The sequence below is a fragment of the Gopherus flavomarginatus genome, chromosome 5 (genome assembly GCF_025201925.1).
Source record: "Gopherus flavomarginatus isolate rGopFla2 chromosome 5, rGopFla2.mat.asm, whole genome shotgun sequence".
In the NCBI taxonomy this organism is placed as follows: Eukaryota; Metazoa; Chordata; order Testudines; family Testudinidae; genus Gopherus; species Gopherus flavomarginatus.
In genome coordinates, this window is record NC_066621.1 from 22386378 (window position 1) to 22412476 (window position 26099).

Here is a 26099-nt window from a genome sequence, read left to right on the forward strand (position 1 = left end):
TAGTTCTCAACCCTCTATCCTATCCACTGAACCATGTTAAATGAATAGCACCCACTGCATATGTGAATGTCAAGCCGGCACTCACAGAATCATAAAAATGTTGGGCTGGAAGAGACATTTAGGGTCATATAGTCCAGCCACATGTGCTGAGGCAGGACCAACTGAACCTAGACCATCCCTGACACGTATTTGTCCAAACAGGTCTTAAAAGCCCCCAGGGATGGGGATTCTGCAACCTCCCTTTGAAAGCCTATTCCAGAGCTGAACAACCCTTAGAGTTACAATTTTTTCCCTAATATCTAACCTAAATCTCCCTTGTTGCAGAGTAAGCCAATTATTTCTTGTCCTACCTTCAGTGGACATGGAGAACAATCGATCACTGTCCTCTTAATAAGACCCCTTAACATATCAAGGTCCTCCCTCAGCTGTCTTTTCTTATTAAACAGGCCCATTTTTTTTTAACCTTTTCTCATAGGGCAGGTTTTCAGAACCTTTTATCAATTTTGCTGATCTCCTCCTGGACTCTCTCCAGTGTGGCCACATCTTTCCTTAAGCGTGGTGCCCAGATTTGGACTCGGTACTCCAGCTGAGGCCTCCCCAGTGCCAAGCAGAGCAGGACAATTCCCTCCCGTGTCTTACCCTGACACTCCTGTTATGGGATACAGGCAAATTAAGCTGAATTAACTAAAGGTGTGAAGTTAAAGTGCATTAAACACCTGTACAGAGGCTTTCGTTCAGAAGTAAAGCAGCTGTGGGTTGCTTTAGCTTAGTCCCCTTTGAGTGACTGTCATTTCTTTGTTTTCCATTCAATTTATTCTAGCCAAAGAACTTCACCTCCGTGCTCTTCATGGTCTGTCTGTAGCGTTGCAGCCTGGTAAATATTATAACAGAGTTACTGTTCTGGGAGAGAGGGAGTATGGCACATCCACACTCAGCTCCTAAAGTGTGTGGCTCCTTCCAGCCAGTCCGCTTGCCTTGGGAAGAGAGGGAAACTGCACCTGAAGCAGGAGAGGAGCTGCCCTCATCCCCTCTTCCAGTAGCAAAGAGATGTGCTGTTCTTGACTGATTGTACACCTGTGTCATTAGCCTGGGGACTGTCTCTCTCTGGAAGGTGTTTCCAACAGCCCAAGGGAGAAGATGATGGATTTTCTCTGAAATAAGAAGAGGAAGGAGCATATTCAAGAGGCTGTGCACAACAGCCAGGGGAAAAGGTGAGATGATCTAGAGGTGATACTAAATGATGGCGATTATGACGTAGCGCAGTACTGCATGAAACCCGGAATCCCTGATGGATTGATGAGGCTGGAAGAAGAGGTGGAGTTGTGTTCTGTGTCAACAATATTAGGTATGTGACCTCATAGTCTTTTGATCAATAGGGTAACACAAGCTGGAAGAATCCCCGGAATACTAACCCACATCATTGTGGGGTGAGGGGGTGGGAAGGGTTGAGACCTGCTTGGATAAATGTGTGTCAGGGATGGTACAGGTTTACTTGGTCCTGCCTCAGTGCAGTGGGCTGGACTAGACGACCTCACAAGGTCTCTTCCAGCCCTTCATTTCTATGGTTCTGAGAATGCCTGCTTGCTATGCACATGTGCAGTGGGAGCTATTTCTTTGACATGGTTCAGTCATTGGAATGGAGAGTTGGGATCAGGCCTGGTGAGTGCTGTTCCAAGCTTCAAAGAAGACTCGCTGTGTAATTTTGGACAAGTCACTTGCCTTCAGTGCCTCAGTTTTCCCTATCCGGAAGGAGGAGATAAGACAATTATCCACCTTTTATAAAGCAATTGGAGACCTATGGATACAAAGTGATATATGTGAGTATTATTACTAATTCTCTCTTCTCAGTGTTCTGTTACATACTTTTACTAGCAAAATTTTTCTAGTTTCACAGAAGCTTCATTAATACTAATATGTTCCCATGAAAAGTCTTGGTTTTGTCCAATCTGCATTGTTGGATGGAAAATGCTTGGCCAGCTCTGTTTGGTATTCCTGCTGGAGAGCATCTACACCTGCAGCGTCTCATCACACCTGCCTCCAGTGTTCCATGACTTCAGCACCCTCGTGACTTGGTCTTTAGTAGCAGTCTTCTCTCTCTCTCTCCTTCACTGGAAGATTTTCCAAGATCACCTAATTCAACCTTGGCTTCAGTTCTCTTCCCAGGTCCCTACTGTGATCCTTGTTTCTAGCTGATCTTTCTGATGTCAATTTGTTCCTACGTGGATTACAGTCAGTGGGCAGTCTTCAGGATGTCTGGCGCCCTTGTTAGCTCAGGACCAGGAAGGCAGCATGTTCTCTGTATCTAAGCTATCCCCATCCCAGGCCTGATTCCTCACTATGGAACCTTCTTGGGGGCTGACTCTTGGGGATGGGTTTGCCTTTCTAGCATTCTTAGAGCATCAAGCACAGTAGTAGATCTAAGGATAACAGAACATCGTGCTGCCTGGCACCTGGTGCATTTTAGGTGCCTCGCAGCAAGAGACTTACTGCTGTTAACACAGCAGGGACAATGAACTGGTAAATAATTCAAGCAGATTGTTGTGCCGTGTCAAAAGCTTTATCAGATTAAAAGGTAGTTTGGCCTCTTTTAAAATAGGTGTCCCTGCTCAGCTGTGGAGAGAGGTGAGGTTCTGTTACAGGCCCGGGGAGGGAGCTTTAGCTTGAGTTGTAGCAGCTTGTGCTCTTGGCTCTGGAGATCCCTAGTTCAGTCCCCACTGTGTTGGCCATAATGGGGGCTGTCATATAAGTTGTAGGGGGATGGATCATTTGGGATTTAAGCTGTGGTTGGCCTCAGAAACTCAGGAAGCTGACACACCAGGGGCCGAAGTGGGGATCTCTAGAGCTAAAACCATGAGCTGCTATGGCCTGAGCCACTGCTCACAAGTTGGGTCAGTAAGAGTCATATCATCCGTGAATCAGGCATGGGGGGGAGGGGAGACACATGCTCATCAATGGGCAGCAGTGGGACACTCCCACTCCACGTGAGACAGCAGGGCATGGTTATGGATACACGTGTTTTGATCCAGGCAAGCTAAAAACCCAGGCCTGTCTGGGTGAGTGGGGAAGGGTGAGTGGAGGAGGCGGTAGTTCAGATGGGGCTTGGGGAGTTAAGAACTCATTGGTAACTCAGTCCGCACACCTGTTGGCAGCCATGGCTGAACATAAGTAGAGAAGGGAGCAGGGCTGTTGGGTCTAAACTTTTGGTGAACTTTGGGGAGCCAAAACACACCCAGACTGACTGTCTCTGCATAATCCTTCCTGAACCCTTTTGAACAAAGCACTGACCTGCAAACTACTCATGACACCCCCTTTCCCTGGTAGCCATTAGCCTTTATCTCTATGCATTTACTTGTTAACTTGCTTTTCCTGTAAAATCTTGATTGATTATGCATGACCTTTATCTTTTGTTAATCACTTTGTTTACTTCTGTGTATAAATATTGATGCTCACCCCTAATAAAGGGGCCACACTTAATCTAAAGCTTTTTAGAGCTAAGGATAGTGTGAGCCCGTTGATCAACGCATTGGTGTCTGGTCTCTGACAGAATTGTGTGCCCCATACCAACTCCGCACGAACTCGGGTGCTGGAGAGGTGAGTGAGGACTTGCTTTATTACCTAACAATTTGGGGGCTCGTCCGGGATTCCTTCTGGTGCGGTACCTCTGTCCAGTGGTCAGACCACTCATATATGAATTGGCAAGGCGCCACAGGAGATTTCTCCCAGCCAATTCAATATTGAGGGGTCGTGTATTGGACAGCAGGGTAAACGCCAGTTGGAGGGCTCCTGTCAGACACCATGGGTCAAGGGACTAGCGTGCCTCTTGAGAGTCCATTGGGGATTGTAAATAAGTTATGGAACGAAGGGAAACTCCCAGTACAGACAGGAATGTCTAGGAAGAAGTTGTACACACTATGTGTAAGGAATTGGACTGGGTATACCGCGGTATTGGCCGACCCGGAGATGAGGTGGCCTTCGTATGGCTCTTTCGAACAGGCTGCCTTAAGAGGAGTAAAGAGCCAGATCGAAAAAGACCATCCGGGACAGTTATGTTACTGGTTTTGTTGGGACACAGCAGCAGAGCTGTGGAAATCTTTAAAAATTATGGCAGTCAGGTACTCTCCCGAGAGTGAACCCCCTCCAGGTTATTTCGATGAAGGGTGTAGACCACGGCGTGTTTTGACTCGTCAGCTGGTCCCCTCTGCACCTGCCCCTATTCCTCCGCAGGGGGACTCTCTCCATGTAGCAGAGGGGAATCTGCAGAATCCCAAATTGGAATTTCTGCAGAAGGATGAGGAGGAAATGGAGGGGCAAACCTCGGGAGGAGTAGTTACTAGGCTAATGTCCAAACAGATACAGCAGGGTGCATGCCCCCCCCTGAGGATAGCCCAGAGGATGTCCCCGTCAAATCTCTTGCGAGTAATAAAAGTATAGTTAGAGAGATGCCTTTACAGGTGCACCACCAGCTCAGCCCATTCCCCAGGCCTGGATCAACTACGGGAAACAGCAGCAGCCGCAGCAAACACAGCCTCCTCAATGACGGTACCCCGGGGGCGAAGACAAACAATGTGATGGTCTTATTTCCTTAATGTCTTTAGCCGGCTCCTTTCTCACTTTCTCCCCTCCCAGCAACGAGCCTCGTTTAACCCTTTCAGTCCAGGGACTGCCTGTCTCTTTCCTCATTGATACTGGGGCTACTTTCTCTCTTTTAAATCATGCCCCCTCTCCCTGGCTATCCTCTGAGGTTAAAACTGCGACTGGGGTGGAGGGCAACCCACAGTCTCTGGGACTCACTTTGCCTTTGAATGTTATTTATGCTGATAAATGTTTTCCTCACCGTTTTCTTTTTTCCCCAGCTTGTCCGATCCCTTTGATGGGCCGGGATTTACTCTGTAAGCTTGAGGCTACTTTAACCTGCACTCCTGAAGGGGTAGGATTATTGATGACAGTGTTAGGAGATTCGGCCCCTACTCAGGGTAATTGGGAAACACCCCCCTCTCTCTCCCCTGACCTCACTGACTTGCCTTCAACCCTCTGGGGAATTTCTGACACTGATGTTGGCCTGCTCCTTTCGGCAGAGCCCGTAAGGATTCAGGTGAAGCCTTCCTTAACCCCCCCGTCAGTCCCTCAATACCCCCTGTCGCTGGAAGCCCGGGAGGGCATCCGCCCCATTATCGAGGGATTCATTGCACAAAAGCTAGTCCGCCCTCAGCGCACTCCCTGTAACACCCCTATACAGCCTGTCAAAAAGCCTCCTAAAAAGGACGGAGACCCTGTTCGTTGGCGCTTTGTACAGGATCTACGAGTTGTTAATCAGTATGTGGTCCCTCTTCATGCAGTAGTTCCTGACCCAGCTACTATCATCAGCCAAATCCCCTGGGATGCTGAGTGGTTCACTGTTATTGACTTAAAATCAGCTTTTTTCAGCATTCCTGTGCACCCAGACTCTCAGTATCTCTTTGGTTTCACCTGGGAGGGACAAAGTTATGTCTGGCAACAACTTCCTCAAGGCTACAGAGACAGCCCCACGATTTTCAGCCAGTGCCTCCGCCACGACTTGGAAGGTTTCACCAGTCCGCAGGGATCCACATTGGTCCTATACGTAGATGACATCCTATTAGGTAATCGCGAAAAAGCTGCCCTCCGCATCGATGGTAAGGCACTTTTATTATACCTACACACCAGAGGCCACAAGGTAGACCCTAAAAAGATTCAGTGGGTCTCACAAAAGGTCCAATATCTGGGCTTCCTGTTAACCCCAGAGGGAAGACAGATGGACCCAGCCCGCATAAAGACTATTCAAAACTGCCCTCTACCGAACACCAAGAAACAACTTCGAGGTTTCTTAGGATTAATTGGCTTCTGTCGCCCCTGGTTGCCGTCCTGCGGGGAGTTAAGCAAACCGCTCCACCGACTCACTGCTAACCTTGCTCCTGACCCTTTGCAGTGGTCCCCGGACACTATTCAAGCCTTTCAGTTACTCAAGGACAGTGTGGCCTCCTCCATGTCTCTCCGCCCCCCCAATTACAGCAAACCCTTTCACCTTTTTGTCCACGAGAGGGGCGGAATTGCTAGTGGTGTCCTTACCCAGCTGAGCGGGCCCCACCATTTCCCGCTTGCTTTTTACTCTCAGCAAATCGACCCTGTCGCTCAGGGAACCCCATCCTGCACCCGAACTCTGGCAGCAGCTGCCCTGCTGATCACAAAGGCAAAGAGCCTAACCCTGGGTCATTTTACTACGGTTTGGACCTCTCATGCCTTGTCAGCCCTTCTGCGTAGGGGCACAACCCAAGTCTTTTCGGCCCATCGTCAGCAACAGCTAGAGGCCGAACTCTTAGAAGACACTAACCTAATTTTTGAAAGGTGTGGACCCCTTAATCCAGCTACCTTGCTTCCTGACCTGCCAGTCCTCCAGGATCAGCACGACTGTGTGGAAGTAGTTTACAGCATCTTACAGATAAGAGACAACCTGTTTGACGTGCCACTGGACAACCCCGATTGCATCCTCTTCTCGGACGGAAGCTCCTTCTATGTTGATGGCAAGCGTTTCACTGGTTATGCTGTCACCTCTGAATGGGACATTCAAGAGGCCGCCTCACTGCCAGGCAACTGGGGAGCCCAAGCCGCTGAACTCTATGCCCTGGCCCGAGCTTGCCAGTTGGCCGCTGGTAAGACCGTTACCATTTTTACTGATAGCAAATATGCTTTTGGAGTTGTGCATTGTCATATCCACCTCTGGAAGTTTCGAGGTTTCCAGACAGCTGCCGGTAAACCCATTCAGCACCTCCCCCTCATCCACAAGCTTTTGGACGCCCTCCAAAAACCCTCTGTCCTGGCTGTAGTTCACTGCCGGGCCCATACTAAAGATAGTAGCCCCGTTACACGTGGGAATGCCCTGGCTGACGCCTCCGCTAAGAAGGCTGCCACCTTACCTTTAGCCATGCCCACATTGGCTATTGCAGCCTCCTCCTTTACTCCACCGCACCCCGTACCAGTACCCGCTGCTGAACTACAATCGTGGGAGAGCCTCGGGGCCACTCTGGTCAAAGGGACCTGGCTTATGCCAGATGGCCGAGCCTGCCTCCCTCGCTCCACATACCCCGTGGCAGTTCGCTGGCACCATGATAAAGGGGGTCACTACGGCACGCACGCCCTCGTGAACACCATCGCTCGCTTTTGGTATGCTCCAGGCATTCAACCCTATTGCCTATCAATAGTGAAAGCATGCAGCACATGTCAGCGTAATGGACCTGCTCCATCTCTTAACAAAATTAAGGGTGGAAAACCTCCGCCTGCTGCTCCATTTCAACATCTTCAAATTGACTTTGCAGATATGCCAAAGGCTTTTGGAAAAAAGCACCTCCTTGTTTTGGTTTGCCCTCTGACTTCCTGGGTCGAAGCTTTTCCTACTGCTAATTGTACTGCTGCCACAGTGGCGAAGATTCTCCTTAGAGACATTGTACCCCGTTTTGGCATCCCTCTTGTGCTCGACTCAGATCGCGGACCTCACTTTACTGGTCATGTCCTTGGCCGTTTAGAACAAGGACTGGGCATTTCACACTCCTTTCATACACCCTACCACCCCCAGTCTAGCGGGAAAGTTGAGCGTATGAATAGGGAACTTAAGTTTACATTGGCTAAATACTGTCAGGAAACAGGATTAAAGTGGCCTCAGGTACTTCCCTTGGTCCTGTTTCACCTTCGTACTCGCCCAACCCGCGCATTGGGATTATCCGCCTTTGAACTGCTCTATGGACACCCCCCTTTCAAAGGCGGGGCGCTACCACGTGCTGATGTTTCACTATTGGGAGGGGATCATTTAACCGCGTGTCAGTTTCTCTCCCTACAGGCTCGCCTCCGTACCCTTTGGAAAGCCTCGCAGTTTTCCCAGACCGTGCCGCTGGAGGAACAGATCCACCCGTTCCAACCAGGGGACTTCGTCTGGGCCAAAAAGTTCGTTCGTGACGACACCCTCCAGCCAAGGTTTACTGGACCCCACCAGGTTCTTTTGACAACCCAGACTGCAGTGTTCCTGGAAGGACGCAAATCTTGGATCCACCACTCCCACGTCAAGCCAGCCGTAGTGGACCACAGTGACGGACCAGCAGCTCTTGTCACCACTGAGGACACTGCCTTCGACCAGTGGACCAGCTTACCTCTCTCAGACATTAGACTTAAATTGACTCGAAAAAAATGAGAGGACCCTTTATTCTGACAACTGTATGTTTTTTTTATGCTTTTTTAGTTTATTTTCTGCTTATGAAGAATGCTGTGTTTTTGTAAATGACACCTACTCTGACACTTTTCAACGTACCAAACACCTAAGGGAAATGGCTAAAAACTACTCCTCTGGCCAGCCACCTTATGATTGGTGGGGAGCCTTATGGAATTGGCTGCCCGGATTTGGGTGGGTTAAAAAAAACTCTTGGTGGGTGTTGTTGGGGCCATAGTAGTCCTTATAATACTGTGTTGCTGTATTCAGTGTGTCCCCTCCCTCATAAACTCATGTAAGTCAGTTTATTCTTTTCCCACTTCAGCTAAAAGCCTTACTCTCTTCGAATTGGCCCAGGCTGAAATTGCCAAGCGGCCCTTGAGATCTTGAAATAGGGTGTAGCTTTTTGATTAATAGTTATCTCAAAGCTACAAATGGAGGAATGTTGGGTCTAAACTTTTGGTGAACTTTGGGGAGCCAAAACACACCCAGACTGACTGTCTCTGCATAATCCTTCCTGAACCCTTTTGAACAAAGCACTGACCTGCAAACTACTCATGACACCCCCTTTCCCTGGTAGCCATTAGCCTTTATCTCTATGCATTTACTTGTTAACTTGCTTTTCCTGTAAAATCTTGATTAATTATGCATGACCTTTATCTTTTGTTAATCACTTTGTTTACTTCTGTGTATAAATATTGATGCTCACCCCTAATAAAGGGGCCACACTTAATCTAAAGCTTTTTAGAGCTAAGGATAGTGTGAGCCCGTTGATCAACGCATTGGTGTCTGGTCTCTGACAGAATTGTGTGCCCCATACCAACTCCGCACGAACTCGGGTGCTGGAGAGGTGAGTGAGGACTTGCTTTATTACCTAACAGGGCCATGCTTGACAGGCAGGTTGAAGCAGCAGCTGCAGTTCAGTGGAGCAGGGTGGTGCAGAGCCCTCAGGCCAGGAGATGAGGTCCCAGGGCAGGGGCTAGGCAGAACACCCTCTGCCCACCACTAGCAATTGTGCTGCTGCACTGAACTTCATAGCAGCTGCAGAGACTGTCACTGTATCATAGGCTGCCCTATAGAGATTGCACTGTGGTAACCCAGCCATGCTGCCCTACAGCCATGTAAAGGTCACCATCTCGTGCTGTGAGGGAAAAACCAGACCTGCTCCAGCCAGCCCATCTCCTTAGGCTCGCTCCACGGCTCAGCTGACCGAACGAAGTGCCGCAGGTGACTCTTGTGGAAACAAACAGCATCAGACCAGCTGTGGCAGGGTCAGAGGTCCAGCTCAGGCAGTTTGTTGCCATCCAGGCTTGAGTTTCTGCCTGAAATGGAAAATCCCCCCTCGGAGTCAGGCGCTGAGGAATTGCCTCGAAAATGCCCCCCAGTCAAAAGCGAGGCCGTTGGAATCCTCAGATTCAGCATGGAGGCTACCCAGGCAACTCTGAGCGAGTCCCAGAACCCCTAGGGAGCTGCCCTGGGAAAGAAAAGAAGCAGGAGAGCAAGAAACGCACCCAGCCCAGTTGAATGGCAGGGGACAAGAAGTTATTTGAACCCACAGGGATCCTTCAACAACTGGAACCTGACCCTAATGAAGCCCATAGAGAGGAGCATAGACTACTGAAAGTAGAGGAATCATAGATTTATTAGGGTTGGAAGGGACCTCAGGAGGTCATCAGGTCCCACCCCTGCTCAAAGCAGGACCAATCCTCAACTAAATCCTCAAATGGCCTCCTTAAGGATTGAACTCACAACCCTGGGTTTAGCAGGCCAACACTCAAACCACTGAGGTATCCATCCCCACCCTTTGTTTGAAGAACAAAGAGAGAAAGATGTAAAAATCCTTTCCTCTGTTTAGCTGCAGTTGGTTGTGCCACCAACCCCAGCGGTTCAAAAATCGTGAGTCAGAGCCCAGCAAATCACGAGATTGACCCTCAAAACGGTCAGCTTTTGTTATTAAAAAAGAGATCGTTTGGGGGTTTTGTTTTTTGCCTTTTGTGTCTCAGTTGCTGAACCCTCCTGCCCGTCCCCGGTGTGTGAGTGACAGTGTCACCCACTCTCCCAAATTTATTGGGTGCAGTGATTGTGGGTTCCGCAGCAGGAGCTCTCACCCTATATCTGTCTGCTCCCTGCCCAGCAATTAAATCTGTCTCCCAACCTCCAAATCAATCCTGTCCTCATATCCGTTCTGTCATCTTCCTCATTCCTAGCTTCATCTCTGTTCCTCTGGGTGTCCTTCATCCCCTCTCTCAGGCTCATGGGGCTGCAGTGGGGCCCCTTTCCCAGGCTGTGTGGTGTTGGGGGTGTAGGATGGAGGAACTGCGCTGAGCACTTTCTGCTCCCCCTCTCTGTGAGAACGGTGCCAATCCTTGGGGATGGGGTGAGAAGGAGGTGGGAGCCTTGCCTGCTTCCTGCAGGAGCCCAGATAGCCTGCTCTGCCCCAGGAGGTGGGACAGTGGGGGAAGTGGCCAATGAGAGGGGTTTCCCTAGGCGGGGATGGAATTCACAAAGGGCTGGAGTTTCTCACATCATTGCAGTATGGGCCGCAGCCCAGCCGAAATCCTGTCACTTACGAAGAAATTGTGATGCTTGCCAGTTGAGCTGGGTTTAGGCAGGAGCTGGCCTCTGAGAGGCCTGAAGTCTTTGTCCCAGTGGCAATAAATACCTGTTGCACTTGTAGCCAGTTGGTTAATAACTATGGAGAATGTGAACATTCACTTTTTTCTCAGGCTCACAGAGATACTGTTGGCATAAAATTGATATTTCTAAGGTGCAAATTTGTAAAAACTAACCCAAACTTTGCAAAACCTCAGAGCCACAGGAAGATCTCCAGCTTTTATAGCTTGTAAATACCAGTGGCAGATGGAGGAGCTGCCCTGTGGCTAGCCCAGGACTCAGGTGACCTTGGTTCAATTCCCTGCTCTGCCACGGACTTTCTATGTGACCTTGGCCAAGACACTTAATCTCCCCAGGCCTCACCTCCCCAGCTGAAAAATGGGATGAGAACATTCCTCTCTGTCTTGTCTGTTTGGAGTGTGAGCTCCTTGGGGCAGGGACTTGGTGTCTGTACTGAATCCAGCACACTGGGCCCTGTTCTAGGCATGCCGTGTAGCATCTGTCTCACTCCCCCAGCCAGGCTGCAGGGCCTGAGCAGGGTTTATCCTGCAGTCACTCCTCCCAGATGTGATAGCACCAGGTCTGAGGGCAAAGCAACTGTCTCTGCTCTGCTTTCAATGGCCCTGCTTGGGATTGGAGTTGCCAGAGAAAGGAGGATGCAGCTGCTGGCTCCCTCAAGGCCTTGCTGACAGAAGGGTGAAAGGGAACAGGCTGGGGTGGTGGGAGATTCAAGGAGGCTCACTGGAAGCAGAAGCAATGTTGAGGAGGCTGTCTCAGACACTCCCAGTGCCCCTCCCCCCCTGCCAAGCCTTCTCTGTCTCAGTGCCATAGGAGGGGCTATTCTAATATTATGTGCCTCAATGCTGTGGCATGTCATTAGGAGTCAAAATCCCACCTAGATATACTGCTGGGCTGGGCTTGGCTGTGAAGCCATCCAGCCAGCTCCTTCTGCAGATCCACATGCCATGGCAGCATTGTGTCAGGGAGGAAAAGGCCTTTCATGAAACATCACATGCGGTCAGGAGCTGATGCTGGAAATCTGGTGGAGGGCTAGATTTCCGGTCAGCTGTTCTTTCTCCGGGAAGATACCCGAGAGTGTAGGCACTGTCAATTCAGGAGCGCTTGACAAGTTCCAACAGAGAGGTCTGCAGCATTTTGGGAGCAGTATCGGGCCAGCGAGCTCTTTGATTGTAATCAGCGGTTTGGCAAGAATCCCAGAAACTCAGAACAAAAATGCTTTGAACAGGCCAGATACACAAGGTGTGTCGCCCTTAGTCTGCGGGGTGTGGAGCGGTGACTCATGGCATTATCATGTTCTGCTGCTGTGTGTGAAAGCATCCATCAGTGCTAGCACCTTGTTTGGAGCTGGCCAGTGGCTGCTTTTTCACGCGCCAGATTTCCATCGCTCACATCCTAAGCTCTTGCTCCCTGTCTGCCCCCCCCTTTGCTGCCTTAGAGAATTGTGTGCTCCACCCCCGTACAGCAGAAGGGCACTTTGCTTAATGATAGTTACAGATGCTGGGTTTGCACCCTGCTTGTTGACAAGACACTGCAGCAAGTCTGGGGTTAGGTCTCCACACCTTCAGCGTTGTCTCTCCTGTGTAACAGTGCAGATGGCGCCCCTAAGGCCGGCCAGACCTGCCATTCTTCCCTGAGCTGCAAGGATGCTCCTTTGTTTAAGGGTGTGTCTACACTACGGGATTATTCTGATTTTACATAAACCGGTGTTGTAAAACAGATTGTATAAAGTCGAGTGCACGCGGCCACACTAAGCACATTAATTCGGTGGTGTGCATCCATGGTCCGAGGCTAGTGTCAATTTCTGGAGCATTGCACTGTGGCTAGCTATTTCGTAGCTATCCCATAGTTCCCGCAGTCTCCCCCGCCCCTTGGAATTCTGGGTTGAGATCCCAGTGCCTGATGGGGCAAAAATCATTGTCGCGGGTGGTTCTGGGTAAATGTCGTCACTCATTCCTTCCTCCGGGAAAGCAACGGCAGACAATCATTTCGCGCCCTTTTCCCCTGGATTGGTCTGGCAGACACCATAGCATGGCAACCATGGAGTCCGTTCAGCATTTTTTTTTACTGTCACCATATGTGTACTGGATGCCGCTGACAGAGGCGATACTGCGGTGCTACACAGCAGCATTCATTTGCTTTTGCATGATAGCAGAGATGGTTATCAGTTGTTCTATACCGTCTGCTGCCATTGTAAATTGGCAATGAGATGATGGTTATCTGTCATTCTGTACCTTCTGCTGCTATCATGGGTGCCCCTGGCTGAGGTCGGCCGGGGGCGCAAAGGCAAAACTGGGAATGACTCCCCGAGTCAATCCCTCCTTTATGGTATCTAAAAATAGTCAGTCCTGCCTAGAATATGGGGCAAGTGTACTAGAGAACCAGTGTATCAGAGAACCAGAGAGCACAGCCGCTCTGTGTTAGATCCCGCAGAAATGATGAGCTGCATGCCATTCACGGGGGGTGTCCCTGCAACAACCCCACCTGTTGCTTCCCTCTTCCCCAACCTTCCTGGGCTACCATGGTAGTGTCCCCCCCCATTTGTGTCATGAAGTTATAAAGAATGCAGGAATAAGAAACAGTGACTTGTTAGTGAGATAAAATGAGGGGGAGGTAGCCTCCAGCTGCTATGATAGTCCAGGCAGGACATTAAGCAGTGTGGGGGAGAGGAGCCCAGCCTCCAGCTGCTATGATAGTCCAGGCAGTACAGAATCTTTTCTTTACACATGAAAGGGAGGGGGCTGATTGAAACTCAGCCCCCAGTTGCTATGATGAGGACTGTTACCAGCCGTTCTGTACCATCTACTGGGAATGACCAGGAATCATTCCTATTTTTACCCAGGCGCCCCCCCCGGCTGGCCTCACCTGAGGCCAGCCAGGAGTATTCAGTAGCTATCAAGCATATTGTACTGTTTGCCACCAGGGAGGGAAGAGGAGCGGATACTGCTCTTTACTGCCGCAGCATCATGTCTATCAGCAGCATTCAGTACACATAGGGTGACATTAAAAAAAAAGTCAAGAAACGATTTTTTTCCCTTTTCTTTCACGTGGGGGGGGGAGGGAGTAAATTGTGAGTTATACCCTGAACCACGCCGAACAATGTGTTTGAACCTACAGGCATTGGGAGCTCAGCCAAGAATGCATATACTTTTCGGAGACTGCTGGGGACTGTTGGATAGCTAGAGTCCTCAGTACCCACCCCCTCCCTCCCTGCATGAGCGTCCATTTGATTCTTTGGCTTTCCGTTACGCTTGTCACACAGCACTGTGTAGCCTGGAGATTTTTTTTCCAAACACTTTGGCATTTTGTCTTCTGTAACGGAGCTCTGATAGAACAGATTTATCTCCCCATACAGTGATCAGTTCCTGTATCTCCCGTATGGTCCATGCTGGAGCTCTTTTTGGATTTGGGACTGCATCGCCACCCGTGCTGATCAGAGCTCCACGCTGGGCAAACAGGAGATGCAATTCAAAAGTTCGTGGGGCTTTTCCTGTTTACCTGGCCAGTGCATCTGAGTTCAGATTGCTGTCCAGAGCGGTCACAATGGTGCACTGTGGGATACTGCCTGGAGGCCAATACCGTTGATTTGCGGCCACACTAACCCTAATCTGATATGGTAATACCGATTTTAGCGCTACTCCTCTTGTTGGGGAGGAGTACAGAAACCGGTTTAAAGAGCCCTTTATATCGATATAAAGGGCCTCGTTATGTGGACGGGTACAGCGTTAAATCGGTTTAACGCTGCTAAAATCGGTTTAAACGCGTAGTGTAGACCAGGCCTAAGATGCTAAAGGATTTTGATGACCTTGGTCCTTTCCAGTAAGAGTCTTAAAAACCACACTCTTTGGTTTGGTTGGCGGATGCTCTGCCAGCGTAGGTTACCCCGTACGAGGATCTGGTCCATCACTTTTTGAAATCTTCCCTATTTAAATTCGACAGCCCCGGTAGGCAGTTTTGCTGAGGTTATGAAATAAAGCAGAGGCCTGCGTGTAGTAACATTTGCATTACTCTGCAGCAGATGATCGGGACTGTGTTGATCTGATAAACATTTGGCTGTTTCTGCACTGTGACAAGCACAGAGTGTACCATGCCTGCATGGAACTGGCCTTGTTGGTTTGCAAGGGCAGCGTATTGCATTGTTCGGAAGCTGTCTGACGTCGCCAGCTTCTCATCAATGTAATAATTGCAGAGTTACCTGCCATTGTCACTTCTCCGTCGGTACAAGAAATAGGGCAGCACATTTCACTTTCATTTTGTAGCTGGATGTGCGAGCTCACAGACTGAAATAGCACTAGATGGAAATGAGACAAGTCTACCTCCAGGTAGTAATGTAATGCACCCCAATCCTGCACGGCCCCCTGCTATTTTTTCTTTTCCCACCTCCAGCTCTTCCAGTCCTCTCTCTAGTCCTGATATGCAACTGTCTACTGTTCCAGTCCTGGGACCACACACAGCTGATCCTTCTCGATTTTAACCTACTGCAGCTGCCTCCTACTGTTCTGACTTGAGCCTCTCTTTAGCGAAGAATGGTAATTAACTTTGTGGTGCCCTGGACAAGTGAGCGACTAGGGACTAAAGTGAGAAGAAAAGTGGGTGAAATTCTCGTCGCTACACTTGAAGTGCTCTAAGTATGAACATTGCCATATTTTCTTGCTGTTTTGACATTGATCCTGGCGTCATAAAAGCGTGAAATTTGTGGCACTTTTGCAGTCAAATTTAAGGGGACCTTATTTATTAAAGTAAAAACGGGATGGCTGGGGCTCACCCAAGCCATGCCCCCCCCCGAGATTGCCAGAATTGCCCTCCCCATGCTTCCTGAGGTTGAGGCTGACCCCCCCACCCCTGTGCCGCCCATGGCTGGGGCTAACCCCTTGTGCCACCTGCAACTGGAGCTGATCTCCTGAGCTCCGCGCCACCTGGGGGGGGGGGGGGGAGCGGATCAGCTCTCCAAGCAGTGCTGCCCACCAGCAACACATTTCTCCACTCCTGCTGGCGGGCAGCGCCGCCTTCAGCTGACACCCCTTGTCATAAACAAATAAGTAAGAGTTAATAGAACAGAAGTACTTCATCTCTCTTTTGCCTGTAAAGGGTTAACAAGATCAGTGAGCCGGGCCGTCACCTGACCAGAGGACCAATCAGGGGACAGGATACTTCCAAATCTTGAGAGGGGAAAGTTTTTGTGCTGTGCTGTTAGTGTTTGGCTGTTCAATCTGGGGGCTCAGAGGGACCAGATGTGCAACCAGGTTTCTCTCCAATCTCTCTGATACAGGCTCTTATAAGTTCAGAATAGTGAGTCCTAGGTAGATAAAGCGAGTTAGGCATATGGTTGTTTTCTTTATTTGCAAATGTGTATTTGGCTGGAAGGAGTTCAAATTTATATTTTCCTGAAAGGATTTTAATTTGTACTTGAATACTTAGGCTGGGAGGGTATTCCCAGTGTCTATAGCTGAAAGACTCTGTAACATATTCCATCTTAAATTTACAAAGATAATTTTTACCTTTGTTCTTTCTTTAATTAAGAGCTTTTCTTGTTTAAGAACCTGATTGTTTTTTTTATTCTGGTGTGAGACCCCAGGGGACGGGGTCTGGATTCACCAGGGAATTGGTGGGAAGAAAGGAGGGAAGGGGGAGAGAGAGGCTAATTTCTCTCTGTGTTAGGATTACTTTCTCTCTCAGGGAGAATCTGGGAGGGGAAGAGAGAAGGAGGGGGAAGGTGGATTTTCCTCTCTGTTTTAAGCTTCAAGGAGTTTGAATCACAGTGATCTTCCAGGGTAACCCAGGGAGAGGAAGCCTGGGAGAGGCAACGGGGGGAAAGGGTTTACTTTCCTTGTGTTAAGATCCAGAGGGTCTGGGTCTTGGGGGTCCCCGGACAAGGTTTTGGGGGGACCAGAGTGTACCAGGCACTGGAATTCCTGGTTGGTGGCAGCACTACAAGTACTAAGCTGGTAATTGAGCTTAGAGGAATTCATGCTGGTACCCCATCTTTTGGACGCTAAGGTTCAGAGTGGGGAATTATACCATGACACCCCTGCTCTCCACTCTGCCTTGCAGCTGGGAGAAGTGCCCAGTTTTGGCAAAACTGTAGGGACGGCTGAGACAGAGCTGAAAAAGGGGACTGTCCCAGCCAAAATGGGACACATGGTCACCCTAGTCAACTTACTGTTTTCACAAAATGTTTCAGGGAGGCGTGAAACAGGGCAGAACGAAATGGTGACCAGGTCCTCTCCTTGTTTTCCTCACGTCTCTGTACAAAGCCTATCAACCTTGTGTGACCCTAGCCAGCACTTCAAGTTAGCCCTCCAGCCATGCAAAACCAGATCACTGACCCTCTCTGCCACTGAGGTCCAATAAGGAGAAGCCTCAGTATGTAGCATGTAAGGTTTCTGCATTATAAGGATCTCTGTACAGAAATGCAGAGGAGCTTGTTCCTCTTGAAGCGTGTCTGAGCCTTGCACCTGTACTCAGCGGTACCTGTGCCTACACCTATCCTAATTAGTGCCTCGGCCTGCTTCTGAGTTTGTCTGTTTCACACTCGCTTTCCTACGGCTGCACTTGTTTGTTAGGGCTGGAAAATTAGGCTTTTGACCAAACAAACATGGTTTCAGGAAGAGTCTGGTTCCCCAAGAATGTTTATATTTGTGGTTGGAAAACTGACAAACTCAAAGCTGAAAAATTTGGTGGGGAGGGAATGGGTTTTGGTACTTTTGGGTTGAAATTTTCAATTTTTTAATATCAACTTCCCCCACCCCTAAATTTTCTGACCAGCTCTGCTTCTTATGCATGTATCCGGTACCTGAATTTGATTTTCTTAGTGAGAAGCTGTAGGCCATCCTCATGTGGGAGTGGAAGTAGAGCCCAGGTCCTCAAAGGGCTAACTCCCATTACTTTCAATGGGAATTAGGCACCTACAGACCTCTGAGGATCCGGGCGAGGGTCCTCTGAATTTTCCTGTCAAGTGCATGGAATGAAGAGCAGAAGTATGACCAGTTCTGACTCTGGAGGGGTCTGTCTTTGGGTAGGGCTCCCCGTGGTTCTCCAGTAGCAGTACTAAAGTCTAGAGGCCCTAGCCGAGCACAGAGCCTTATTGTGCTAGGAGCTGTACATACATAGTGAAAGGCATTCTTCCTGAAATTGTGCTGCGCTGTCAACCCAGGCAGCTCAAACTCCAGTTTGAGCCCAAACCCCGCTACAGTCCATGCAGAAATCAGTCTGACTTGGGCCAGAACCCCTCTGGACTTGTGCCTGTGGGCCCTGCTGTGTGGGTGGGTCAGAGCCTGAGTCCTGCTGAGACTCTGCTGCAAGCCGCAGACCCGAGTCAGAAGTTCAGCATAGCGCAGTATGGATGCGTTTGCCCGGCTGAGAGACCTGAGTCCAGCAGTTGAAAGCCAGGTTTACAATGCAGCACGGATGCTCTAGCAGACCTGGATTTACAATGCAGCATAGAAATGCCCACAGAGAGACCGCCTGTCCCCTAGGCTGTTGGTGCTGGTGCTGGATTCTGATCCAGTTCGCACTAGGGAAAAGAAAAAAACCTCAAAGCAAAGAAGGGAGGGAGCAGGCTGCATGGGGAAGGGCCCAGTGATCCATTGCTGGGGAGGAGGACAGTCATGCTGGGTAGTTTTCTACCTAGACACACAGCTGGCAATGAATCTGCAAAGGGGAACTGGAAGCTGACACTCCAAGGATGAAGTTTCCCGAGTCTATTCCTCTCCCGCTCCATCGGCCTGCTCTCACTTCTCTACTGCCTGGTGCATTTATGTAATGAGCTTAAAAAGCGCAATCGCATCGAGGTCAGCAGTAAACCTGCCTGCCCTGCAGCACCTGAGCTGAGCGCGCTGTGCTCTGAGTGGGTGTGTGCAGGCAGGGGGCTGTATATCCCGTCTGACGGAGGGCGTGCCGGCTCACACCCCAGCCAGAGAGCCAGGGGAAGGAGCACAGAGAAGCCAGCAGCAGAGGGACGTATGGCAAGGAGGGATTCTTGAGGTTTAACCCCAGCTCAAGAATTGTTACCATTGTGTTTTCTCAAGTGCAGTCAGGTGAAGCTCCAGTCCACTCGCTCTATCTGCAGCCATGCTTCACTCTCCTCTGAAAACAGCCCTGGCTTATGAGTGTTTCCAAGACCAGGCCAGCTCTACATTGGCCTTGCCCTCAGATCACAAGCTGAAAACTAGAGGCACGGGAAAACAGAGGGTCCAGGAGCAGGTGATGATGACGGTGAAACGGCAGAAGCAAAAGTCCTCTCAGTCGTCGAGCCTTGGGCGCTCCAACCGAGGTAAAACCCCAGCTGCTGCCTGCCAAGTAGCAAGGGATTCACATTCCCCCTCCCTGGGCTGCCTCAGAACCCACAGTGGGTTTGTATTTGGGATCTTTGTAATCTAGGCTATTTTGGTTCTGGGTTTTGTCTATAACTGACAAGCTGGCCCGTTTCTCTGGAGTTGCCTGCTGGGATTTCTCTGTCCAGAAGAAATGGCAGGAAATCTGGAAGGGCTAGCACAGGACTCGGCGTCAGGACCTCTGGGGTCAATCCCTGTCTCTGTTGCTGTGTGATTCTGAGCCAGTGACTTTACCTGCTCTGTGCTGCCATTTCCCCATATGTAAAGTGGCCATCATCCCCTTCTCGTGGCTTGCTGTGAGGTATAGTTAGTGTATCTTCAAGATGTGCCTTGACAGCATCAGATGAAAGGTGCAAAGCATTATTAACTCTTTGTTCCCTGACTCTAAATAGTGTTTCGCTTCCCAGACAGTGATCTGTTTTCCTCTGCGTATTTCCCTGCCAATTGGATTATTTGCCAAATGTCTTATGACCTGCTCTGTATCTGGGCTCACAGCTTTGTGCCCTTTGGGTGGCTTCCTCCTCCTCTAGTCTAGGTTTAGGAACGCTGACCGTGAGCAGCCCAACACATGTTTCCTGTAACGTCTCTGCTAGGCTCAGTGTAGCTAGCCAAACGTGCTGTTTTTATACAGGGCAGCTCAGGCGTGCTAAGGAGTTTAGAGTGGTGGAGAGCCAGCACCTTGTAAATCACAGGCTACATTCTGGGTCTATGGCTGGTTTGCTCTAGCAATTGCTGCTCTGTCGATTGCTTAGCACCTAAGAGGAGGTGAAGGAGGACTAGGAATCCCCATCACATTTGGAAGGTGAAGATCATCTCTCCCCGCTCATTACTGCAACTTTGCACCTGAGCTCAAAGTGCTTTTCTGAACCTGACTGAAAAGCAGGTGAGCAGCATTGCTCACAATTTACAGACAGAGTTAGTGAGGTACAAGAAGCAAAGTGACTCAGCCGTGGTTACAGAGCAAGTCTGTGGCAGAGATGGGCAAAGAACTGAAGAGCCTTGGATTGTCCTTTCTTTTTAGAGTTTGCTTCTTTGTTCTTCCTTTGGGGAACTGTAGAAATTCTCCAGCAGAGGGGGAAAAAAACAAAAAAAACCTCAGAGCCAACCTTGCCCCTGTCCCTGTCCCTGCAGAGCCAACCTTGCTCCTGTCCCTGGTCCATGTGTCGGGAAGGGTTCTGTGACTGAGTCACCTACCTCAGTGATCAGCTGAGCCGTTCTCACCATCCACTGCACAAAGTTATTCCGGTCTCGGTTGTGCTTGTGATTTCCAGTGGCCTTGCGATCTGGATTTCACTCCTGCTGAAAGAGCAGCAAAGCTGAGACATGTCCTCCTAGGGAGAAGATGTCCAGCTGTGATGGAAGGATAGTGTGGTGTTAGCAGGAAGGATGAGTGATACTGATGCTGAATGAGACATGCAAAGGTCTCTGCTCAACCCTTGAAGATCTGGACTGGCTTTGCAAGGTTGTGAGAACCTCAAGGCTGATATTTCTAGGTCAAGGTCGGCAACCTTTCAGAAGTGGTGTGTTGAGTCTTCATTTATTCATTCTAGTTTAAGGTTTTATGTGTGAGTAATAAATTGTAATGTTTTTAGAAGGTCTCTTTCTGTAAGTCTATAATATATAACTAAACTGTTGTATATAAAGTAAACAAGGTTTTAAAAATGTTTAAGAAGCTTCATTTAAAATTACCATAAATTAAAATGCAGAGCTCTCCGGACCAGTGGCCAGGACCTGGGTACTGAGAGTGCCACTGAAAATCCGCTTGCGTGCCGCCTTCGGCACACGTGCCATAGTTGCCGATCCCAGGTCTAGGTGGACTCAAATAATGAGAGGGGTCAAATATCCTCGTGCCTCTTCCAAAGGTTCTCGGTTACAGTGGCACTTGACTTTGAATGTAGGACTGGCTTCCGAGGAGAAGCAGGGCTGCATTGTGGAGTTTAGGGTACGGGTCAAGATGTTTATACAGTTCCAGCTGGCTTCCTAAACCCCATTGAACTCTTTCCTTTGCATTCCGAACCCATGGCACTGGGGATGTAGCAGCTCTGGGGAGGAGTGTGTGTATGCAATACTCCATACACTGCCATCCTGGCATAGTATGAATCTGTGGCTGCTATGATTGTAGGAGCCAAAGCGTTGGTATTGAAGAGGGCAGAAGCAAGCTTGTCTGTGCCAGCTGAAGGCGCTAATCACAGAGGTAACTGGAAGATGTGGTCATGTGTAAATCTGTTCCCAGCTCCTCTCACTTTTGTTGATTAAGGCTTTGTGGTCTCAGGACCTGGTGGAATAAGAAACGAACCAGGCTGACAGTAAGTGCTGGATGAAGAGGCAAGGACTGAGACAACTTTGCCAGTTAGTGATGCTATGGTAGCTGTTCACCACTAACACCTCAACTGTAGGCAGAAATCTTTGCAGGCGTCAGTGCCAGTTCTGCCCCCACACCTTGCTACAGCTCTGCTGGAGATTCAGTGTACAGCTGACGGGCAGGAGCAGGTGCCATTTAAAAAATGTGTGGAGAAATTGGGCAGATATTTACATGGTGAAACAGAATCACCCTTGAGGATTTGATCCAATAAACACCCTGATTTTCCAAAGTGCTGAGCACCCAACCCTCCCATGGATCTCAATGAGAACTGCAGAGCACTCAGTGTTTTAGAAAACCAGGTCCTTTGGCTCCTAAATCCATACTTCACATCCAGCTGCTGTTGAAAATTTGGCTTATTGTTGGTAATCACCTTGGACATTCTTGGCCAAGATATTTAGGAAACATTGACTGTGGGACATATTCTGCTTTTTGATTCTTCTGTGCGTGTTCAGGGACTAAATAGCATTTCGTTTTATGGCACCTTGTCCTGTGTTCGTCACATGAGACATAAATTGCACAAGGTCCCAGAACCCAGAGCAGATATCCCAAAGTTCCCTAGAGAGTGAGGCGGGGGTGGAATCTCAAAGCAAAGTAACTTGAAAGGAATTGGATTAGTGTGGGATTTTTCAAAAGATCCTACCTGACCCAGGAGCTTGTAGAAAGTCAGTGGGGCTTGGGGTCCTAAAATGAGGTGCTTTTTGAAAATTCCACCTCAAATCAAGCTGATTCTGAGTGAGCAGGTGTCGTCGTCAACAGCGACTCTGTGACCACCTTGTGCAGAAAGGCCAGTGAATGAGTGGGCCATGGACAATGAACTCTCTCATCCTGGGACGGGTCCCTACAGCTCCCACTGCTGTGGTAGTGAGTGTAGGAAGCGTACTCTGTTGCTGCTCGTGGCCGGTCTCTGTTGTGGCTGGATAGAGGACTTTGCATACTCCAGAGCTGTTAGAATCAAGATACGCTGATATTTTTTTTTTTAAAGCCATAACATGGGCCATAAAATTTCATCCCATTAGCTCTTCACTGAGCACAGTAACTTGTGTTTGGCTAAAACATGTCTTCTAGAGAGGTATCCAGTCTTGAGCTGAAGACTTCAAGAGCTGGAGAATGCACCACTACTCACTGCTAGTTGGTTCCAATGGTTAGTCACCCTCCTTATTTCTAATTTGAATTTGTCTGGCTTCAACTTCCAGCTGTTGGTTTGTGTTGTGCTGCTTTCTGTTAATTAAAGAGATTAATATACACCCATTCCCTCGCTATGGTATGGGTTCCTGGGTTGATAGTTGTTCAGTGCGTGGCTGTGGTTTACTGCTGTGGTGTCACTTTGAATTTTTTAAATAGATTATTTTTACTGCATGGATAAGGTTTGGGGGGGGAAAAAAAACCCTTCTGAATCTGCAAAGAAAATGGAAAAACTGCTCCATTGACATAGCCTATCTCCTCCCCTATCCCCCCAGCAGTCCTTTTAGCCCTGCTTAATGTAAGGTTGCCTGCAAGAAATCTGATTAACTTCTATTGACTAAGGTCATTCCTGCAACTCATTCACTGCAATTAGCCCTGAGTCACATGGGCAGCCCTACTGAAGAGCCTGTCAGCAGGACCCAGAGTTTGCAGGGGCAGACCCGAAAGACATACTAAGGAACGATAGAGGCCCATACAGCCCTGAGCCTGCTCCTACCAGCACCATGCTATCTGTTCAACATCATCTGTAGTGTGTGCAGCTGCAAACTAGAATGCTGTGGCCCTGCTCTCAGTTAGTGTAAATCAACATAGCTGCTGTTGACTTCAGTGCAGCTCACAGGTGCTGGAAGTAGGGGGCTGCCGCACCCCCTGGCTTGAAGTGGTTTTCATCCTATGCAGGTTTACAGTTGGTTCAGTGGCTCTCAGCGCCCCCACTATACAAATGGTTCCAGTACCCTGGTGCAGCGATGCCGATTTATACCTGCGAAGGGTGTGGTCCTTCATGCCGTGTCTCTCCCTGCCACAAGGAACCCTCTGGCTTACAGGACTCCGGCTCAGTCCAAATGCATTGTAAAGATCTAATTAACTGCCGGACTAAAATAAATGGTATACAGCACACACTGAACCATTAGGTCATAATACTTCTGTTGGCAAGTGTAGGCTCTTCCCCAGTGAGCAGGACCAGTGGATTTCCCAGTAGCAACGAAGACTTCCAGAAATGCTCCTCCTTTGGGGATTTTCCTTGGTACTCTCCCTTTTCCACCCCTCACCATGCCATTTTCCAGGAGACTTTGGCTTTCACTTCCAGAACCTCGAGATCTGGGATGCACAACAGGCACCTCCACTTGGAAAGGCAGATTATGGGAGACCTACAATGTCCTTCTCTCCTATCCGCTGATTGCCAGTATCAAAGACCCCGCCCACGATAAACCGAAGCATCAACTACTTAAGTAGAACGCGAACATTATGAGGCTGATGTTTTACATTGATCCCCCCGGAAATGATGCTCTCTTGCATGGAGGCTGAATTTGCTGTCCAGTTCTAGCAGCTGAGGGCCACAATTCCATGACAAATTTCACACTCCAGGCTTTAAAGAGAGTAGCAACTTTGGTGCTGTACATGCCACAGAAATTCTCAGTAATAAAGCCAATCATTAAATCTCATGGGCCGGAGAGGGGGTAGGGGGTGAACTGTTCATGATGCAAAATTCCTTGATACTCTAGCCCATAGTAATGAAGCTACACAATGAAAGCAAAGATGTGCATCAAAGGGGCTTATTTATTATTTGTATTGTATTATCAGAGTACCTAGGAGTTTAGACAGGATTCCACTGTGTAGGCATTGTACAAACCCCAAACAAAAAGACAGTCCATGCCCCAAACAGCTTACATACTAAGTATTACAGACAGACAGGGGGAGTACAAAGAAACAATGAGACAATATCTGTCAGCCTGGCAGGCAGTGACCTTGCAACTCTGATTCAATAAGCATTTAGCACTGTCTGTTGATGAGCATCAATCATGAATGACTCAGGGTGATCCTCAGCTAGGAAAAGAAACGGTCTCGCTGAAGCTCAGGACAAATTGAGAAGGTCCTTATGAAAAAGGAGGAGGGGGGGAAATTGTCCCTAAAACAGGGTCAGATAAGCCCATGACCTGCCCTGAGCACCAAACCCTTCCTGTACTCAGGAGTGTGTAGTGAAGTAGTTGTGATATGGTTAGCTGGGTTACACAGATCATTATGGGATGGAATCAGGCTCCACCCCTCCCTTACTTTTAGTTAATGGAGTTTTCTCCTGACCCTCGTGATGAAGTTGAATAAAGCAGCAAGTTCCCAGCCTGCAGCTCTGTGAGTCAGCTGATTTTTGCTGCAGTGAGTGGTCCTTTTACAACAAGGGAAGCTGTTGAACTGCATGGGAAGTGTGCAAGGGGGAAGGCGTAGAAGCTCCACTCTGGGTGTTACTGGGCATGAGCACAGATCAGGAGAGTATTAGCTAAGAAATTATTCCCAGGCAACCGGGGCCAAGGGATCTGTCCCTAGTGCCAGCTTTGTTAGAAAACACATATCGCCGGGGAGAATCGCATGGGTTAAACTCATAGTTTCGTGTCCCACCCTACTCGTTCCCCACCCATGCAGCTATGCACCAGCCTGCCCTATTGAAAGCAACCCAGGGAATTGTGCCAGGGGAATGCATAGAGTGGGGAAGTACTCAAATGGAGCAATGCCAGTGTGCGTGCCATCCATCCATCCACACATCTTGCCATTCTCTTTGCCAGTACAGCCCTTATAGGAAAGTCCTTTGGAAGTGAATAAGGATTAAATGAGTTGGGTTATAGAGAAGTTAATAGGGTTCTGGACAGTGCTTAATTTGTAATGAAAGAGGTGCCAGGGCTCAAGCAATTGTTTTCACTTTCATAACTGATGCAGCAAGCCCAAAGGTGCCAGGGCTCTGACCTGCCAAGCTCAGAGGTGCCAGGGCTCTGACCTGCCAAGCTCAGAGGTGCTGGGGCTATGAATTGCCAAGCTCAGAGGTGCAGGGGCTATGAACTACCAAGCCTAGAGGTGCTGGGGCTCAGCTCTGGCAAGCCCGGGACCAAATTAAGAATTGGTTCTAGAGAAATTACTCTCTGAACCTCTTGAGTTTAATGGACAATGGAATCTTCAGTCTAGACATTGGGACAGAAAAGTCGGGGGAAGATTTCCCTGCTGATGCCCATTATGGGTAATTTCTCCTACCTTTTCTGGATCAGCGTTTCTCCCCCTCTGGTACATTGCTCCAGCCTAGGATGATCACATGGTCATCATCCATGCTATTGCTGTGGCTGGGAGTGGTGACTAGAATGTGCCAGCCTTCAGAGGCGGGTTGGGCTGGAGCGCTCATCTGCGTCGTGGTCTTTCATTACCCAGTGTGGGTGTTATTAATGAGTTAGGAGCCTAAATGCCTTTGAGGATCTTGGCATTAGTGGCTGTAAGGCACTTTGAGGAGGAACTGCTCCATGTGAATGACTGCAGGGTGTCTCCAAGTTGGCACACCAAACAGTCAGAGATGTAAAAGGGAGAAAGAGAGCTGATGATGCATTTTCTGATTAAACAAGGCTTTATC

At 49.0% G+C, this 26099-nt stretch overlaps 1 protein-coding gene across 1 annotated transcript in view; it reads left to right on the forward strand.

Annotated features, from left to right (window-relative positions):
- The first annotated feature begins 1100 nt into the window (after window positions 1-1100).
- The window catches only part of PKP1 (plakophilin 1), a 68112-nt gene continuing 43113 nt past the window's right edge, over window positions 1101-26099 (forward strand). Inside the window, exons 1-3 of the mRNA XM_050956170.1 lie at window positions 1101-1211; window positions 1601-1817; window positions 18868-19112. Coding sequence (XP_050812127.1) covers window positions 18911-19112 — 202 coding nt within the window. The 5' untranslated portion in view covers window positions 1101-1211; window positions 1601-1817; window positions 18868-18910. The remainder of the gene's footprint in view (window positions 1212-1600; window positions 1818-18867; window positions 19113-26099) is intronic.